The 21,362-nt window shown below is 42.1% G+C and overlaps 1 protein-coding gene across 9 annotated transcripts in view; it reads right to left on the bottom strand.

Annotated features, from left to right (window-relative positions):
* The window catches only part of ppfia4 (PTPRF interacting protein alpha 4), a 461,362-nt gene that overhangs the window by 41,557 nt on the left and 398,443 nt on the right, over window positions 1-21,362 (bottom strand). For 8 of the 9 annotated variants that reach the window (XR_013548847.1, XM_078420653.1, XM_078420654.1 and 5 more), the window contains 7 exons: window positions 19,846-20,072; window positions 19,007-19,247; window positions 17,002-17,031; window positions 10,641-10,780; window positions 6,932-7,104; window positions 2,976-2,990; window positions 2,079-2,172 (listed from right to left, as the gene is read on the bottom strand). Coding sequence is in view for 8 of the 9 variants with exons in the window: in XM_078420653.1 (XP_078276779.1) it covers window positions 2,079-2,172; window positions 2,976-2,990; window positions 6,932-7,104; window positions 10,641-10,780; window positions 17,002-17,031; window positions 19,007-19,247; window positions 19,846-20,072 (920 nt within the window). In the remaining variant the exon portion in view is untranslated. The remainder of the gene's footprint in view (window positions 1-2,078; window positions 2,173-2,975; window positions 2,991-6,931; window positions 7,105-10,640; window positions 10,781-17,001; window positions 17,032-19,006; window positions 19,248-19,845; window positions 20,073-21,362) is intronic. The other variant, XM_078420655.1, reaches the window with a different exon arrangement.

Here is a 21,362-nt window from a genome sequence, read left to right as displayed (position 1 = left end):
AAAAATGTAGAATTCAGTCTGTAGAAGGGTCTTCACCCGAAACGTCACCCATTCCTTCTATCCAGAGAAGTTGCCTGTCCCACTGAATTACTCCAGCATTTTGTGTCCATCTTCAGTGTAAACCAGCATCTGCAGTTCCTTCCTACTCTGGGATAAATATTGGTATTCATATTCATAGGTCATTTAAAATAGGGAATGCAAGTCATACTGAGCACCTAATTCAATGAGGTTAAACATGCAGCATATTTGATATGTGTGGGGCATTATATAAACTGAGAAATTTAATGAAGATACGAGTACAGAATCATTGCAGTTTGGAGGAAATTAACCTGTCAAACAGTGTCTCCAATCTGAATCACTCGCTGAGCAGAAATAATTCTATAGTTGTGTCTTGATTATATGTCACAGTTCATAGATATATATATTAAATGTAAGAAAAATCACACCTCAACATCGAAATTTCACCTTCATGAAATAAAAAAAAGTGCCAATACAAATGTAATTGGTGAAGAGGATTTCCGAGAACTGTTCATCTACGGAAAATGAAGAATGAAGAGGGAATTATATAAAATAAACTTATTAATAAGCGAGTGTGGACAACCAGCTCAGATGGTCAAAACAAGTGCAGCTTTAAAATTATGAGAAAAAAAAAGTCTGACTGAAATCTGGATTGGAACATTTCAGCATCAATATTTCTCACTTTTTATTGATTAAGTTCCGCATCTTAAGTCTGCATCTTAGGTGCAGAGTAATGAAAACCAGTCAATAACCTGTGTCAAACTGAAAACCAGGCCAGAACTCAAAATTAAAGGCAAAATTGAAACCAAAAAGTGGTGTTTGGAATTAACTTTGTGTCAAATGATGAAAAAGAGTTGTTCAAAGGTCCCACTTAAATTTTAGTTTCTATTAAGTTGCACTGCAATCTGACCTATTATGGTCACGTTATCAGTGCTTGATGTGGTCAGAAAGTAAAGTAGGATGGCTGCAGCATAGGACTCATGCTACTTCATTCCAGATGATTCCAGAGGGACATTGGTAGTGATTCTGCACCAGGTTGGGTGGAATTTTTTCCATTGTAAGATTTACAATGTGTGGGGGATAAAGGAAGAATAAAAAAAGAACACCTACCAAAGTGAGAATCAAATAGTCTAGAATTTAAAGGCATGTTAGTTAGGTAAAGTTAGGAAACAAAAGATTTTGGTTAGTTTAGGTTAGAGATACAGCACCAAAACAGGCCCTTCGGCACCGGCCAGCAATCCTCGCACATTAACACTATCCTACACATACTAGGGCCGATTTACATTTATACCAAGTCAATTAACCTACAAACCTGGATGTCTTTGGAGTGTAGGAGGAAACCAAAGATCTCAGAAAACCAATACGATCACGGGAGAAAGTGCAAACTCCATAAAGACAGCACCCGCAGTCTCTGGTGTTGTAAGGCAGCAACTCTACCACTGTGCCACTGTGCCACCGTGCCACCGTGCCACCGTGCCACTGTGCCACTGTGCCACCGTGCCACCGTGCCACCGTGCCACCGTGCCACCCGATGATATGAAAATGTGAAATTTACTTCAATTAATGGCAACTGGTTCTGGGTGAACTGGCAACTTAAACTAAACTCTACACTGAATGAATAGTTTGATGGGCCCAGGGGGATGAAAGACCCACCCCTGCCCCTGCATTCCTCAGTCATGATATGCTTGAGGCACCAGCCAATGGAAAAATGCTTTGAAGCAGCCATTTCACTGGGCTACACAGACAGTACCTTGGTTCCCATCTGTGTAAAAACAAAGCGTTAAGATCCAAGTACTTGGATGAAAGGGGAATTGGTGGAAGACTAAGAGCAGGAGCATTAGCAGGGATGCTGAGAACTCTCGCATCTTGATAATAGGCATTAGCTCAGATGGAAGAGCTGGATATTTGATTACCCTGTTAGATGTGGAATTTAGTGAGGTGGATTTAGACAGGAACACTAATAACCAAGCAGGAACTGCATTGCCTTTACTGAAAATAAGTATCATACAATTTCTATTTGAAGCAATCTTAAGGTGATAATATTTTTTCTCAAAACTTACTTTTTCTTTAATCTTCGGTCTCGTTCTGCTTGTGTTCCAAGTTTTCCCAGAGTAAGGGAGTCCTGAATAGTCATTTCTGCATCCAATATGCCACCTGATTAACAATAAGTGAATATTGACAAAGATCTACTGCCATTTTAATCCAAGTCCCTATCGTTGGATACAAAATGGAATTGGGACTCCTAAATCTACTAACGGCTTGAAGCAGGTTATCTCAGCAGCCAGATATAGGATGTTACCAAAACTCAAGGACTGCAGCAGCCTGAGATACCGATGCACCAATGGCTCTTTGACAAGGACAAGATGGAGATGCACTCCCGCAACTTTCATTTGGCCTGTTCCCTTCTCTGCTCATGTTGTCAGTGCAAGATGGCGAGCAGTGGTCAGAACGCAAAATAAGATGCCAATGGCGTGTGGCCCATTTCAACCACTTCCAGATGAGTCCAGAGCAACTTTAGCAGCGATCCAGAACAGGGTTGGGTGGATTTTTACACACTTTGATTTACAAAGTGAGGAGGAAGACTATAAGAAAATTAGAACACTGGGCAAAGAAAGAATTAATTCATGGCCCAAACAAAGTTTGCAAAGTAAAGGCTTCTTGTGGATTCACTGGATGTGAATCACAGTTGCATTTTCCCCACTATAACTTACTTTTACAAGACCTTTTAATTCCAGTAAAATGATTATGCTATACCCCATTATAAATACACTGTTTTTCATTAATTTTATGCAATCCCGCTTTATTTTTATCCATCTATTCCAAAAGGGGAAACTCAGTATAAAGTTCAATGAAATACCTCTCTCTCCTCTCCTCTCCATGGGATGTTTAGCATTTGAGTAATCAACACACAGAAAACGCTGGAAAAACTTGGGATGATTTAAATTGCCACGACTTACCAAAATATCCATATCCTGTGAGAAGCGAGAGAAATAAACAATATACAGGTTTATTTGTATGCAACATGAACAACTCATTTAAAAAATACTTTTGTAAATATTACCAGCAGTAGATTAGCAGCTTGATGGGCAAAGATGCAGAACAGAACACCACTTTACAATTTTCCCAATAATGTTCTTTTCTCTGTCACTGAAATGTGCCTCTTGCTTACTGCACTGTTATTTACAAACTTGTAATGGTAATCTAAGTGGGGCTTTGGACTTTGAGCCCTGCTGAGCCAATCCACTGAAAGGCATCAAATCCTAAAAAAAATCTTAAAGGATTGGACAGGCTAGATGCAGGAAGAATGCTCCCGATGTTCAGGGAGTCCAGAACCAGGGGTCACGGTTTAAGAATAAGGGGTAGGCAATTTAGGACTGAGATGAGGGAAAACGTCTTCAACCAGAGAGTTGTGATTCTGTTGAAGGCCAATTCACTGGAAGTTTTCAAGAGAGAGTTAGATTTAGCTCTGAGGGCTAAAGGAATCAAGGGATATGGAGAAACAGCAGGTTTGATTTTGGAGGATCAGCCATGATCATATTGAATGGCGGTGCTGGCTCGAAGGGCTGAATGGCCTACTCCTGCACTACTTTTCCATGTTTCTATGTTTCTAACATCTTCCATGTGCACAAGTTTTCCAAATAATCGCGATCAATGCTGTGTAATGCATTGGGGATCAGAAATATTACACTGTGAATTCAGAGTTTGACTTGGGCTAGATTCAGATCATCTACACGATGAGAGCGAGCTGACAATCCTAGCCCTGTAACATTAGAGTCACAGCAGGACCATAATCCTTAGTCCAGTGGTGAACTCAATGACGCTTATGCATGTATTTTGACAACTCAAAACTTCAACATTGAATAGGATAATAGCCAAGTTAATTTAAATGTATTAACCCCCACCTCCACCCACACAAAAATCCAATCAAGGTCTGTTTCTCTGGCAGCGCAGAACATGGTGCAGAAAAGCACAAGTGTCCTACATCCCACGAGGGGCAAACATTTCAACTGTGAACAATTTAACATGAATGTGGTAAAAAGCCACCGTTGTTCCAATCTAAACAGTCCATCAGGCCCAAGACCTCGATCTTCCACTACAACCCACATCTGCCACTTTAATGTTCAGTCCGAACGGCTCAACATGGAAATGTGCAAATATAGAAAGACAGGAACAAGAGAAGGCCATTTGGGCTTGAGCTTGCTCCCCCACTCGATACATCATAGCTGGTCCTCTACCTCAATACCATATTCCCTCCTTTCCCACCTTCCCTTGATGCCTTTTTGCATCTAGGTCCTTCTTAAATGTATTCAGCGACAAGTGTTACTTCTTTTGATGCCCTACTGATCACCTCCTGTCACCATGGAAACGACAGGACAGCTCAGTAGTGTAACAGTAGAATTGCTGCCTTACACTTCGAGACCCGGCTTTGATCCTGACTACTGGTGCTGCTTGTATGGAGTTTGTACATTCTCCCTGTTTTCCCTGGGAGCTCCGGTTTCCTCCCACACTCCAAAGACATGCAGGTTGTAGGTTAATAGGCTTCTGTAAATTGTCCCTAGTGTGTAGGATGCAAAACTGGAATAACATTGAACCAGTGCATGGGTGATCATTGGTCGGCATGGATTTGGTGGGCCGAAGGGCCTGTTTCAACGCTGTATCTCTAAACTAAACTAAAAATCCACACATTCATACTCTCAACTAATTTTCAGTCCACACCAATATATCTGCACCAATCCCATTAACCTCCTAATGGGTCCTGGATGTGGAATTCACTGCCACACAGGCTGTGGAGGCCAAATCAATGGATATTTTTAAGTTGGAGATTGACAGATTCATGAATGTCCCTTGTGTCAGAGGTTATGGAGAGAAGGCAGGAGAATGGGATTGAGAGGGAAAGATAGATCAGCCATGATTGCATGGTGGACTAGACTTGAAAGGGCGCATAGCCTAATTCTGCTCGTATAGCATACACCTCTTTTGTGGGACTTCATCAAAGGCCTTATGGAAACCCAGATACACCATATCCAGTGGTTCTTCCTTATCAAATCTACTGGTTACATACCAAAAAAAACACCAGTCGTACTTTTAAAAACATTTTCTGTTTCACATATCCATGTTTAATTTGACCAGTTAATTGGGATCTCCATGTTCCCTGGTACAGGTACCCAAGGCACTTTAATCCAGCTCCATTTTCAGATCATAAATCACCATAAGAAAACCTGAATCAGTGAATGACATGATCATTAAACCTATGGTCAGTTTTTGTTATATTTCTGTGATTTTGTTACCAATGATCAAATGGAAAAATTAAAAATAGCTTCAGCATGTCAAACGCAAAAGCATAGCTTATAAAAGGTAGAAGTTAAATGCAAAGTTGAGATAGTTTGCCGTACAATTTGATTAATGATTTGGTTGGCTGCTAAAGTTCATTCATGGCGTTGTGGGTAAAGTTTATCCATGCTGAGTTCTCGGAATTTTTAGCTTCCCTCATTTTATTGGTGTTCATGGAATTTATCATTTCGGATTTCTAGCTTGCTTTTATTAATTAAATAGGAAACATGAGGAAATAATCAGTCATCCTTCACTTCTTTTCTTGTTACACGCTGGCTTGACAAAGGTTATACATAGTGGTTGCATATCAGTGGATTAACTGGAAGGATGAGATTTCATTTAATTTACCTTAGCTTTCTTACGTTATTGGACCAGTGAGCACGGTGCAAACAAGCCCGTCTGCATAACCATTAAGATTATTAACAATGTGTAGGAAGAAGCTACTGCAGATGCTGGTTTAAACCGAAGATTAACAATTCATGTTTAGTTTAGAGATGCAGCACGGCAACAGGCCTTTTCGGCCCACCGAGTCTGTGCCGACCAGCGATCCCTGCACACCAACACTATCCTACACACGAGGGACAATTTACAATTACACCAAGCCAATTAACCTACAAACCTGTATGCATTTTGGAGTGTGGGTGGAAACCTGAGGACCTGGAGAAAGCCCACACAGGTCACGGGGAGGATGTACAAACTCCATACAGGCAGCACCCACAGTCAGGATCGGACCCAGGTCTCTTGTTCTGTAAGACAGCAACTCTACCGGTGTGCCACCGGAGAATTTAGACATACATGCTTGTGTATGTGTACATTCTCCCTCCAAAAGCAGCGAGGTTTACATTTCTGGCCACACCCATGCCCCATTCCCCAAATAGCCACATTTTACTTGTGAACCTTGGGTACTGGCAGGCTTTGCCCCACTAGCAAAACCTGACATCTTGGAAACATTTCCAACAGAAGCACAAAACCCGGCTGCCTGACTTCCCCGTCCTTACTCTGAGTGACTAGCAGAACACCACTGCCACCTTGCTGGCTTGGATTTAATCATGTTATAAGTGATAGGAGTATAATAAGGCCATTCAGCCCATCAAGTCTACTCCGCCATTCAATCATGGCTGATCTATCTATCTCTCCTAACCCAATTCTCCTGCCTTCTCCCCATAACCCCTGACACCTGTGCTAATCAAGAATCTATCTATCTCTGCCTTAAAAATATCCACTGACTTGGCCCCCACAGCCTTCTGTGGCAAAGAATTCCACAGAATCACCACCCTCTGACTAAAGAAATGTCCCCTCATCTCCTTCCTAAAAGAAGGTCCTTTCATTCTGAGGCCACGGCCGCTAGTCCTAGACTCTCCCATTAGTAGAAACATCCTCTCCACATCCACTCTGTCCAAGCCTTTCACTATTTGGCACATTTCAATGAGTTCCCCGCCTCACTCCTCTAAACTCCAGCGAGTACAGGCCTAGTGTCGACAAACGCTCATCGTTGGTGAAGCGACTCATTCCTGGACATTGTGACTCTAAACTGAATATACCTTGAGAGTTAGTTTGGTTTCTGGAAACTGGCTGCACGTACCATGAACGGATGCCATCTCCTTGCTCAGTTGGCCCAGGCGCGCCTTCTCTTTTTTGCCAAACAGACGGCCTATAGATGATTTGATGCCTTTCTTCTTCGAACCTTTGTGCAGCGAGTCCTGGCTGCTGTTGTTGCTGCTGGGATTGCTAGCCAGCTCCTCGGCTGTCATTGTGCTGTGTAACAACCATTGCAATAGCAATCAAACAAAGCAAGTTCATCACATCTAAAAGACCCTGAAATCAATCATTAATAATCTGCTTCAATTTCAGTAGTTTATGTATCCAGCAGTTTATCATTAAGTAATATTAATTCCGTTATATTAATTCTAAACATGCAATATCATTATCTAGAATCCGATGGCAATAGAAGATGCTTTAAATTGTCCCTATTTTAAAGAGACCAGTTGATATGTTAGGTGCCAGCTTCAGTACATACAGCAAGTCATGGGGAATCAATATCACACTTTAAGAAAGATCGATTGGCTTTGAAGGCAAAGCGGAAAATCATTAGAAAGACGCTAAAATAATTAAATTCTGAGGGCAGATTGAATTGAGCAGTCACATAAAGCATTGAATGTAGAAGCATAAGAAGTGATCTGACTTTTCAAATTGAAAGTAAAGTATTTGATAGTGCAGATAGCAGAAGATGAGAACAAGGGCGAGGCTAAGACCCCGATATCCCTGATCCAGCACCACCACCTTTAAGATCAATATACAATAGACAATAGGTGCAGGAGTAGGCTATTCGGCCCTTCGAGCCAGCACCGCCATTCAATGTGATCATGGCTGATCATTCTCAATCAGTACCCCGTTCCTGCCTTCTCCCCATACCCCCTGACTCCGCTATCCTTAAGAGCTCTATCAAGCTCTTTAAGATCAAGATAAGACTTGATATTTTTAAGAACTTAATACTTGAAAGCTACAAGATTGCACCAGAAATGTAATAGCTCTTTGTGTACTGGCTCAGAAGAGATTTACTGTTTATTTACACTACTATCGTTGCACTCTTTTACATGTATAATTGTGCTCATCTATAATTTGATTTTCTTTACTAGATTGTGTGCAAAACAAAGCATTTCACTGTATCCAGTTACATGAGAACAATGAAGTAACTATTGAAACTATTAAACATTAGGGCTCGGCAGTTCCCAGGTGAATTGGGAATCATTTCGTCATACATGGGTATTGGAAATATCCCAAGATTATTAAGATTGTGTCAATTAATAAATTAAAATCTGAAAGTGATCTGGTTAAATGGGAGAACAGTTACTCCTGTGCTTCTGCTCTATTCCTTCCAATTTCCATATCGTTCTCAGCCAGGCAACATTGAACTCAATTCTCCATGATCTTCACGGGAATGGCTGGCAGTGTTGTTGGGTTTTGGCAAAAAGAAACAAGGACTAAAAAGTTGTACAATTCTATACTGGGAATTAAACCAACACAGGAGGTCAGGAGGGCAAGTTTTACATCAGAGATAAGTCCATTCAAAATAGCCGTCACATAATGTTTTACAGTGTTTCACTCAGAACACACGCAACATTAAATTCAATCAGTATTGTCCAAAGGTGATATTTGTATTTGAATAACTTGTTATAAATTATTATTCTTTTGCAACTCAATTAAACCTCAGTGTTTAACGCAAAATCTAAAACTTCTCTCTTAAAGGCCCTATGATGTTTCTCTATGTTAAAGGTGCAAGTTGTTATGGTCACTTTCTTTTTAAAATACCTATCTTAAAACTTATTTGTGGTACAAATTAGTCTAGATAACTCGTGACAAATTGTGAATAACACCACTTTAACATGCAGAAACAGTTCCTGATGCCAACTGAAGGGGAAAAAATTACCTGTTCTCACAACACGTTACACAGGTGAGTTAATTCTTTCAAGCCCTAAAGTTGCACAACAGAAAATCTGGCCCAACCTATCTAAGACGACCAAGATAACTATGTAAGCTAATCCCATTTGCCTACGTTTGGCCCATATCCCTTTAAACATTTTCTATTCGTGTACCTGCCCAAATGTTCTTTAAACATAGTTATTGCATCAGAGTCTACAGCTTCCGATAGCAACCATTTCCAGTGTAAAAATATTGCACCCCACACAGCTTGAACGATTTCCCTCTTACCTTAAATCGGTCATCTATTTTTAAACTTGAAAAAGACTGTAAGCATTCACCTTACTTATGCACCTCATGATTTTATATTCCTCTATAAAGGTCACCCCTCAAGTTCCTACATTGTGGGGAAAAAAGACACCTCTCCTAATAACTCAAGCCTTTTTGAATGGCAAACTAATCACATTTGTAAAATGGAAGCAACATTTCTTCAAGTAATACGAATGAATGAATGATCATTTAACCTAGAGTTGCCTATTGGGATACTGGTAGACAAAAAAGACATTTGAATAGATACACGGATAAGATCAGTGTGGAGAGATATGGGTCAAACATGGGCAAACGTGGGTGGATGGGCTTCCTGGTCGACATGGATGAGTTGGACCAAAGGGCCTCTTTCTGTGCCTTATTCCTCTATGACTACTCCTCTACTCAAGAATCAGAACTGTATTTACCAAATCTTTCAGTCTACATTATTGTCTGATTACTGTCGGATTCACCTCTACCCCATTATGGACATTGGACTTTGTTTCTGGACTGAAGATAGACACAAAATGCTGGATTAACTCAGCGGGACAGACAGCATCTCTGGAGAGAAGGAATGGGTGACCTTTTTGGGTCGAGACCCTTCTTCATACATTCTGGACTGGTTCTCTACAATGCTGAGAACTATATATTTTTTATTTTGCTCAACCTATTGAACATGAGTTTGATTGATTGTATTTTGGATATATTATTATATGATTTCACTGGATAGCATGCAAAATAAAGCTTTTCACTGTGCCTCGGTACACATGACAATAATGAACCTAGACCTGTGTAGGAAAGAACTGCAGATGCACGTTTACACTGAAGATAGACACAAAATATGCCTGTACCTTTTCATACCTCTAGTTTCCCTCTCCCCTGATTTGATATTTCCAACCTGGGAGAACGGTCTGAAGAAGGGTCTTGACGCAAAACGTCACCTGTTCCTCTTCTCCAGAAATACTGCCTGACTCTCTGAGTTACTCCAGCATTTTGTTGTCTATCTTCAGAATAAACCTAAACCTATTGGTTTAATTTCTTGTCACATCTGTATTCTTCACCGTTAATAACATGACTCGCAACAACTCTAGTTGGTAGAAATCAGAAACAATTTTCTTTGCTACCAATCTTCAGGATTACCCTGCATTTTAAAACTCAGTGAATTTTAAAATGTAAACCATATTCAATAGACAATAGACAATAGGTGCAGGAGTAGGCCATTCGGCCCTTCGTGCCAGCACCGCCATTCAATGTGATCATGGCTGATCATTCTCAATCAGTACCCCGTTCCTGCCTTCTCCCCATACCCCCTGACTCCGCTATCCTTAAGAGCTCTATCCAGCTCTCTCTTGAATGTATTCAGAGAATTGGCCTCCACTGCCTTCTGAGGCAGAGAATTCCACAGATTCACAACTCTCTGACTAAAAAAGTTTTTCCTCATCTCTGTTCTAAATGGCCTACCCCTTATTCTTAAACTGTGGCCCCTGGTTCTGGACTCCCCCAACATTGGGAACATGTTTCCTGCCTCTAACATGTAGGAGCATCAAAAAGCATGAAATTCTTCTCACCCTCGTCCTTCTTCTTGACTCGTTGACTGCAGGGAGTGGGCGAGTTTTTCCAGTCTCATGGAGCGCGGAGACGATGGAGGTGATGTTTCACATCTGATTGTCGTTTTATCTTCACGGTTGTCGTCCCTTGCGACTGGAGACTAAAGCAGACGTGGCAGAGTGAATAAAATACACGGGTAGAATTGTGAGACTGTCGAAAAAAAATGGATCAACATCAACTACAATTAAAACTCTTTTAAAAGCAGCCTTGTTTTATCTTCTCCCAATGCACAGTCGAATCCTGTCATGAGAGGCTTCTGAGAAGTTGCCGAGAAAACTATAACTTGTATCTTGAAAGCAATTCTAAAATAGAAAACACCTCAAACTACATTGCCTGGTCGAAACCTCAGGAGAGGTGCACACACAGTAGAAACAAGGATAAAAGTACGAAGATGAGATCATACGAGAAAAGGAAAGGGACCAACACAACAGAGTAGCTAAATCTAGGAGACAGAATGCCTGGGACAGGAGAATAAATTAGAGCAAACTTTGTGCGGTACTAAGGGGAGGCACGGTGGCGCAGTGGTAGAGTTGCTGCCTTACAGCACCAGAAACCCGGGTTTGATCCTGCTTTTGTGGTGCTGCTTGTTAGGAGTTTGTAGGTTCTCCCCGTGACCTACGTAGGTTTTCTCCAGGTGTTCCAGTTTCCTCAAACATTCCAAGGATGTACAGGTTTGTACTGTAGGCTAATTGGCTTGGTAAAACTGAAAATTGCCCCTAGTGTGTGTAGGAATGTGTTAGTTTGCAGGGATCGCTTGTTGGCGCAGACTCGGCAGGCTGAAGGGCTTGTTTCCATGCTGTATTTCTAAACTAAACTAAAACTAGAAGTGCTGGAAGGGCCAGGAGTGGGTGAGAACAAGAATAGATTTATAACCTGGAATGAGACTTATAAGACAATATGGGCAGGAATTTAATTGGGGTCAGTACAGATGGAATTCAAATACAAATGATATGGTAAAGTGGCAGTAGAGTTTACGAGTTGGAGTATGGGTTGAGGAGCTAATGAAGATGTATGGGATAAATTTGGAGATAATGAAGATTAGATAATATTCTCATAGAAGGCTGAGTCAATAGCAACCAGCGTAACATTCTCTCCAATCCTGTGTGAATGAAGAGCCCTGGAAGGAGGTGTGTGGCATGCTGCTGTACAGAATTTATGCTACGACATTCAGTATAGAATGGCTCCTGTCTTCTCAATGTCTAACTCATTGGTAATTTGACAACTTGATGGTGGAGGAAAGATGTGGAAGAGAAATTATCCCTCACAATTTAATTTTCTATTTCTACGGTCAAGAAGATTTTTTTAATTTAGATTTTTTTAGATTTAGAGACTAAGCGCAGAAACAGGCCCTTCGGCCCACCAGGTCCGCGCCGCCCAGCGATCCCCGCACACTAACACAATCCTACACCCACTAGGGACAATTTTTTAAAAACATTTGCCCAGCCAATTAACCTACATAACTGTGCGGCTTTGGAGTGTGGGAGGAAACCGAAGATCTCGGAGAAAACCCACGCAGGTCACGGGGAGAACATACAAATTCCGTACAGACGGCGCCCGTAGTCAGGATCGAACCTGAGTCTCCAGCGCTGCATTCGCTGTATGGCAGCAACTCTACCGCTGCGCCACCGTGCCGCCCATATGTGATTGGAGTTATTGGTAAGATTAAATAATGAGTTGATCAGACCAATAAAGTCCAGCACTGATTTACAGTTTCAGCCAGAAGTGGTCTCAGCATCTTTGTAACACCAAGGAAAAGGAAAAAAAAATCTTACCAATGACTCCAATCACATTTGCTGGCGAGCTGCACCACCTCACACTGCATGGGTGCAACAAGGACTCAACTGTGTGGCCCACAACATTGGGACAGCTCTCCCAATAGTCAAGGAATAGACAGGGTGAATGCACAGAGTTTTTTTTACCCAGGGTAGAGGAATCAAAAACCAGAGGACATAGGTTTAAGGTGAGAGGGGCAGGAATTTATAGAAATCTATGGGCAACTTTTTCATTCAAAGGGTAGTAGGTATTTGAAAGGAGCTGCCAGAGGAGGTAGTTGAGGCAGATACGATAACAGCACTTAAAAGCCATTTGGACAGGAACACGGACAGGATAGGTTAAGAGGGATATGGGCCATACGTAGGCAAATGGGACTAGCTTAGATGGAGCACCTTTGAGTTGGGCTGAAGGGTATATTTTTGTGCTCCATGACTCGCAAATGAAGAACGACATAGTTGGATTTGATGGCCAGCAAGGTAACTGACCTTGGAGAAAGAAAGCTGTCCATAAAGATGTGGGGACCTCAGAGGTGTTAACTATCACTTTCCCTTTGCCACTCGCCGCCAGGAATCAATTTAACACCGTCCCTGTTTCCCTGCAGCTGTGCAAACGTCGAGATCAGGGAGTGATTGATTTTTTTGATGTTAAATGAACCAAGGGACATACGATTCGTGCAAGAAAGTAGTGCAACAGGGAAAGATCAGCCAAGATCAGAACAAGCACGAGAAGGCAAATGGCTGACTCCTGCCTCTATTTCTGATCTGAAGCTAAACTGGCTGAGCAGCTAATTATGCCAAAGGAGTCTCACAGCAAACCAGGGAGTAAAAAAAAAAGACATAATTTCTACTTGATGATTTAAATACTTTAAAATAAATAAGATCTTGCATTTTGAAAATGTTTCAGACCAGAGATTTAAGCAGTAATTTTTGCTTAAAAAAAACATTAAAAATACATTTAAGCCATGAACAGTAAAATGTAACATTACCAAGGTTATTTTACTGCAAGATTCATTCATAGACATCTGTAATTTTCATCAAGTCAGCCCTGTCTGTCTTCCCAAAATGCAACAACTCATACTTATCCAAATTAAACTCCATTTCCCATTCCTCATCACACTTGCCCATCTGATCAAGATACTGCTGTAAGTCATGATAACATCATTCGCAGTATACATTATCACCTATTTCAGTGCAACCTGCAAACTTACAAACCATGCCTTGTATATTTGCATGCCATACACAAGTATGCCAAGAGTCGCCACAAAGTATAGGGCGCTGACAAAGTTACAAAGTATTCAAAGTGGTCCCAATGGTCCCTTTTCATTCTCCGTGCTCCCCCCCCACCCCCCTTCCAGTCCCTCTTTGTCCTTTCGGTGGCACTGACCCACCTCACTAGTTGCGAGCCTCTTGTCTGAAAAACCTTCCACCACCAACCTCTGCTACCTTCTATCAAACCAATTCTGTATCCAATTAACTAAAGGGCCTGTCCCAGTTACGCGATTTTTAAGGCGACTGCCGGCGACTGTCAAAGTCGTAGCAGATCGCCGAGATTTTCTTTTACCCTACGACAATGACCACGACATTGCCGAGTCAGGTCGATACAAGTTACTTTTTTTGAGAAACTAGCACCTGGCTAAGAGATTACACCGTCTTCGGAAACGTCGCGAAATTCCCACGCTTACCTGACCGTCAAACTGTCGCCTCCAATCTACCTGTCAAATGCCCTGACGGTAAATAAATGGGTTAAACAAAACTACCTTCTGGTATCTTCAAATGCCTTATCTTAATTTAATATTATGTGCTTCTAAATGCATCTGCGACAACCTAGCAAACCTGGGGACAGCATGTGACAGCGCCCACAATAAGCTACAATACCTGGCGACAAGCCAGCTGTTGCCGAGAAATTTATATCTGGAATTTTTTTCCGCGACGCGCCGAGATCCGCTACGATTCATTGGAGACTCCTCACGATCATGCCCGCGACACCCCGGCGAACGTTCGGCGACAGCCTAGTCACCCGCAGTCGCCTTAAAATCGTCTAAGTGGGACAGGCCTTTAACATTCTCTGGATCCCATCTAACCATCCAAAGCAGCCAATAATGAGAAATCTTATCAAAGGTCTTCCTGGAGGCCAATAAGATGATGTCTATCACCTTGCCCTCAACCACCTTCTTGGCTACTTCTTCAAAAAAGGAATGAAACTGATGGATTCTGATAATTTCACCATCATTACAATTGCAAAATTCTCTGGATGAAATATTTAAGTGCAAATTGTATCCTTAAATTGTAATGTGGTGATGAGCAAAGTGGCTCAGACAGGAGGGGAATAATTAACAACTGAAATTAATTTGATACAAGATTGTCAGATGATAGGGTCATAAAGACAAAGATTTCAACCTTGACACAATTTGTAAGCTTGTTCTTTTAAACAGTATTTGTTACTGCTGAACTTACAGAGAAAGAAAGTTACAAATATTGGGCATTTCTAACTGTATAGAGAATGTTTAGAAATGCAGAAGATAGACACAAAATGCTGGAGTAACTCAGCAGGACAGGCAGCATCTCTGGATAGAAGGAATGGGTGACGTTTCGGTTTGAATCCCTTCTTCAGACTGTCTGAAGAAGGGTCTCAACCCGAAACGTCACCCATTCCTTCTATCCAGAGATGCTGCCTGTCCCGCTGAGTTACTCCAGCATTTGTTGTCTGTCTTCAGTGTAAACCAGCGTCTATAGTTGCTTCACACATGTTTAGAAATGCAGTGCATGTTTAGCATCTGAAAAATAAAACCTTCAGATTGAAACCTTCAGATGTAATTACATTAGATGATATCTGCAAGTGTTAGAAAGCCATCTGAAAAATTGAAACAAAATAATTTGAGTATACATTTGTAGATTGCAAATACATATCAGCATGAACGTTCAGCTATGAACAGATTTAGGGATATCTATCCCACAGTTACAATTTTTGTTGCACCAGGAAACAATGTCATAATGTAACCATGCCTCTGTGCTGTTATGAACAATTCCAAGTTATTATTGTGGCCAACTGTGCTGTTAAGGTGATGTATACAGTACACTTAAAGCATCGATCGTCTAAGTGACATAGCACAAAAAAATGGAAGACATGATCTTAACTTTTCAAAATAATTTGTACATTTCAGTAGCAGAAACAGAGAGAAAATAAAAATATGTTTCCCTCAAGCTTCAGCCCCCTGTTCGACATAATGTTTCTTGCTATCTGCTTATGTGATTAGGCAAAGATTTTAACAGAGGACAAGGGCATTATTGCATAAAGAATGGGATAGCAATTCCTTTATTTTGTAAAACAATGAGACACAGGATGAGAAAATTCACAAAAGAGACGGATTAAAATGGTTTGTTTACTAAACCCCAGGTTATGCCATCCACTTTGAGGGCAACTTTATAGGGTGCTCTAAACAATGTATGACTTCTTATTCAACTGCAGTAATCCAGGCTAATGTTCTGCAATAGTTTCCAGAGAGCTGTGCCTATTAACTTGATACCAAGATGTGAACAATAAAGGGAATTCATTTAGAGAATGAGAGTGATTAAAACAAAGGGACTGACTTGTCACTCCGTAACTCAGGCAATGCCCTAACTATATCAAAGTGTCTTCCTCTCCCTCTCTCTCTCTCTCTCTCTCTCTCTCTCTCTCTCTCTCTCTCTCTCGAGCTTCCTGGTGACTGCACACAGAGGACACTTACCGAGCATTGAACATTTGAAGAAAGAAAGAACATTGGAAGAAAGAAGGGCGGCACAGTGGCGCAGCAGTAGAGTTGCTGCCTTACAGTGCCAGCGACCCCAGTTCGATCCTGACTATGGGTACTCTATGGATGGATTTGTACGTTCTCCCCGTGACCTGCGTGGGTTTTCTCCGGGATCTCCGGTTTTCACCAAAGACATACAGGTTTGTAGGTTGATTAGAGTGGTAAACGTTGTCGCTAATGTGTAGGATAGTGTGCAGGGATCGCTGATCGGTGCGGACCCGATGGTCCAGGAGGGCATTTTTCCACGTTGTATCTCTGCACTAAAACTAAACAAAGACTATTGTTTTTCATCTAGGGAGGTCTAAAGAAAAGGATAGCACCAAACCAAAACAAAACAAGGCGAGCGCAAGATGGGAGAATGCCCAAGTGTAGCATTAGTAGTTGTTAGCTTCACCTGGTTTGGAAGAGAGCCTGGGCAAATTCATATTTATTATTCTCGACTGACCCGAGTTCGCTCATCTCAGCCAGTGTCGCCATGGGACACTGCAACTGACAGTAGGCCCACCAGGCTGAGCAAAGGCAGAAACATCAGCTCGGGATCTCATGTATAATTGCTGGCCATTGCCTCTGGGAATGTATTGTGCTGGTTGAGGATGGGGATCAAGCATTGTCTTTCATTCATCTACACTTGGGTAATCTACAATTTCTGCAGAAACATCACCACAGCAGAGATAACTGGGAAATGAGTGTAGCAAAGTAGAAGTAAATCATGAAGGTATCATTTTTTAAAATATCACTGCTAATATTCATGTTCTATTTACCTTCCGACGGTGTTTCCTTAAGTCACTAGGCTGAACATCGGTTGCGGGAAAGAGAGAAAGACAATCAATAAGGGCAGGGAGACAAATCGCACGAGAACATCAGCTCATTTAGCACAATAGCTTCAAAACCTGAGGTCGCCCTGCAATCAGGTTGGAAACAATGTCACAAAGTGCCACAGGGCTCAGGCAATCAATCATTGTGGCCACATCAAAATCACCTCAATCAGACATTTGTCAACCTGTAAAGTTGCTCAATGGTGCTCAAATCAATGGTGATTGCTGAATGTTTCAGTTGTTGTCCTTGACACTGAGACCCCAGCTTTTACCTCGGTAATATAAACCGTTGGGTACGAAAGGCAAGTTTTAAACCTTAAAGCAAGTGTTTCAAATGTCTGGCTTTTGATTTTAAATCATTGACAAGTTGCTTCTGCGATGCTTTTACATGTTTTATTTTAAAAGCAGTGAGCATTCATCATATCAGGAAGAAAATTGACTTGGGCACATCTGATCATGGGCAGGACAAACTAACCTACTCTGGATTTAGTAGCAGAGCAGGTGAAACAGGTGTAAAATGTGCTGCTCATCAATGAACAAATGTGAGGTTCAGCTCCAATGAACCGTCTTTTGGCTTCATGTGGACCCCTAACAGTTGGATTACCTTTTAAGATTACACAATTCAAAATATTTAGATTGAGGTGCATTAGGCGCAGAATCTCTTGCCCAGATTAGGGGAATCGAGGACCAGGGGACACAGGTTTAAGATGAGGGGAGAAAGATTAAATAGGAATCTGAGGGGTGACTTTTTCACACGAAGGGTGGTGGGTGTATGGACCGAGCTCCCAGAGGAGATAGTTGAGGCACGTACTATCGCAACATTTAAGAAACATTTAGACAGGTACACGAATAGTACAGGTTTAGAGGGATATGGGCAAAACGCAGGCAGGTGGGACTAATATAGATGGGACATGTTGGTCGGTGTGGGCAGGTTTGGCTGAAGGGCCTGTTTCCACGCTGTATGACTATGACTCTATACTAATTTAATAGATGGAAATTTGTACATCAGTGCAATCTGATAGCTTCCTTGTATGACTGCATCAATTTCTGTGAATATGATAAATATGTTTTCTCATTTCTGATTAACTTTTGAAATTGAAAGTGAGAAGTTTATTGCTTATTTTTCTTGGATTTGGTTACCCAGCAACTTGATTTCTTCATAGGGAGCACCCCCCCTCCCCCCTCCCCCCTCCCCCTCCCCCCTTCCCCCACCCCCCTTGTGAAATTAAATTGCTGGATTCCAAATCCAAGGGAAAAAAAGGGTTAACCATTTTCTACTTTCCATTTCAAAAGTTAATCTGAAATGTGAAAATGCCTTCTATAACCCTTAAGTTATTGAGTGGGCGGCATGGTAGCACAGCAGTAGAGTGGCTGCCTTACAGAGCAATAGACCCGGGTTCGATACTGACAATGGGTGCTGTCTGTATGGAGTTGGTACGTTCACTCCGTGACCTGCGTGGGTTTTCTCCAGGTCCTCCCATTTCCTCCCACACTCCAAAGACTGACAGGTTTGTAGGTTAATTGGCTTGGTTTAATTGTAAATTGTCCCTAGTGTATAGGATAGTCTTTATGGAGTTTGTATGTTCGCCCCATGATCTGCGTGGGTTTTCTCCGGGTGCTCCGATTTCCGCCCACATTCCAAAGGCGTGCAGGTTTGTAGGTAAATTAGCCTCTGTAAATTATCCCTGGTGTGTAGGACAGGACCAGTGTATGGCTGATCGCTGGGCGGTGCGGACTCGGTGCGCCAAAGGGCCTGTTTCCACGCTGTATCTCAAAACTAAACTAAATTAAACTAAACCCAAACTAAACTAAACAACTCCTGCAAAGTACTAAGTTGATGTTTGTGAGATTCAACTCCAGTTCAGCCCAGTTTAAGAGCAAGTTTGTTTGTTCTTGCACCCATCCAAAAAAAACCCCAGGTCCCCTTTTCCCCATTCAGTGTGACACTCACCAGTGTCATGATGCCCATACGGTCCAAGTCATGGGAGGAACTGCGAGGAGTGAGCTTAGGTGTGGAGCGCCCACTGACGGGCGGAGAAGAACTGGTGAGAGACAGGGCAGTGAGAGACGTTGGAATGGAGGTCCCTGTCCGGATGCGCGTTAAGTTCAGTCCGTCCATGCTCCCACTCCCCACACGGCACTCAATCTCCTCCGCACGCTGCTCAGTGGACTCCTTCTCCTCCTGGATCATCCTGGCATGGAACAGACTTGGTCATATTAGTCTTAACAGCTGAATGATTCTTCACGTACTACAGAGTTATTTAACAAAGAAACACAACGTGGCTATGAACTACATACACACAAGCTGATTATAGTTAAAAATTAGAATGAAAGTAAGATCTTGCTTTAATTATTGCAAGGACAACTTTATGTAAATTGTAATAAGTTATAATAGACAAACTAGTTACAAAGCACACTGAAAGAAGTTTAGTGCAGTTTTGAGATACAGCGTGGAAACAGGCCCTTCGGCCCATCGAGTCCGCACTGACCATCGATCACGCATACACCAGTTCTGTCCTACACACGAGGGACAATTTACAGAGGCCAATTAACCTACAAGCCTGCGTGTCTTTGGAATGTGGGAGGAAATCGGAGCACCCGGTGAAAACCCAGGCGGTCACAGGGACAACATACAAACTCTGTATAGATGGAACCCGTGGTCAGGATTGAACCCGGGTATCTGGCGCTGTAAGGTAGCAACTTTACCGCCATTGCTCGGCTTGCTTAAGTTATAACACCATCCCCAGATAGGTGTCTGAAGAGGCTACGAGGCACAATGTTTCGCGCTACCTGATTTCATTGTTGATGGCATCCAGCTGTTCCTGTAACATCATGGCCAGCGTCTGAGCATCAGAATGCCCACTGGGTGAAAGCAGATCGGCCGAGCTAAACATCGTCTCTGTATCCTCGTCGTCGATATCAGACATCTCTGGGTCGCTTTCGAAAGCGTGCGGAGTGCTGGTCAGAACAGTCGCTGGTTGAACGCATTCCCATTCCTGGTCATTTAGAGTCTGAATCTAGAGGGGACAAAACAAAGGGACCAGTCACTAAATAACTTTAGTTTAGTCTGGAGATACAGCGCGGAAACAGGCCCTTTGCCCACCGAGTCCACACCGATCAGTAATCCCCACACACTAGCACTATCCCGCAATTTACGACCTTTACTGAAGCCAATTAACCGACAAACCTGTATGTCTTTGGAATGTTGGAGGAAGCTGGAGCAACCAGAGAAAAGCCATACGGTCACGGGGAGAACGTTGAGAACTCCGTAGAGTCAGGATGGAACCGGGGTCTCTGGCGCTGTAAGGCAGCAACTCTGCCGCTGCACCACTAATTTACTTGGTGCGCATCATTGGCTATCATACAGGTTGAGGGGAGACTTGTAGAAACATATCAAATGATGAGAGGCAAATATAGGGTAGAAATCAGAACCTTTTTCCCCAGGGTGAAAATGTCCAACATTTGGAGGGCAGAGGGCAGAGCTATAAGGTGAGAGGGGATAGGTTTAATGGAGACGTCCTGAGCAAGTTTTTATTTACAGAGAGTAGTGGGGGCCTGGGACGCATTGCCAGGGGTGGTGGTGGAGGCTGATATGATAGTGGTGTCAAAGAGGCTTTTATATAGGCACATGGAAGTGCAGGGAATAGAGGGATATGGATCATGTATAGGCAGATGAGATCAGTTTAAGTTGGCATCATGTTCGGCACAAACATAGTTCCTGTGCTGCACAGTTCTAAATTCTACGTTCTATGTTCCATCTTGGTTATGCAGTTTTGAAGTTATATGTGTATTAAATTCAACCTGTGTGGCTGCTATGTGAAATTGCATTAGATATGATTGCCTTTATATGCAAAGACAATGGTTTGGTCTTGATGTTAGGAGAAAATGCAGGAATACTCTTCACATTTATAGATAACATGAAAATGACTGAAATGATTCTGCAGATCTTCAAGCACCTCCTTTGAAATATTGCAAAATCAGTCGAATGACATGGGGTACTTGGCTTAAAAGCAAAATAATATATTTAAATTGGTAAAAGATCGGGAAGCGCAGAAGACATATAGTTTAGGCAATTCGTGCTCTCGTTATGTTATAAAATGTAACAATATAACATGTCTCGTTCAAACCAGGATCTGAAGTTCCATCCTACACTCAGAGATGCTGTTGAGGCAATAGCACAAGTGGAGAATCGTTAGGCTGCTGCTTGGTACAAGATGTCGTTAGTGCAGTATGGGGAGCAACATGATTCGCAGCTCTTCAATTCTTTTATCTTATACCTTCTGTTTCAATCTCTGGCCTTTGTTATA

The sequence above is a fragment of the Rhinoraja longicauda genome, chromosome 24, assembly GCF_053455715.1.
Source record: "Rhinoraja longicauda isolate Sanriku21f chromosome 24, sRhiLon1.1, whole genome shotgun sequence".
Classification (NCBI taxonomy): domain Eukaryota; kingdom Metazoa; phylum Chordata; class Chondrichthyes; order Rajiformes; family Arhynchobatidae; genus Rhinoraja; species Rhinoraja longicauda.
Note: the sequence above shows the minus strand (reverse complement) of the source record. Positions and strands in the feature narration are given on the sequence as shown.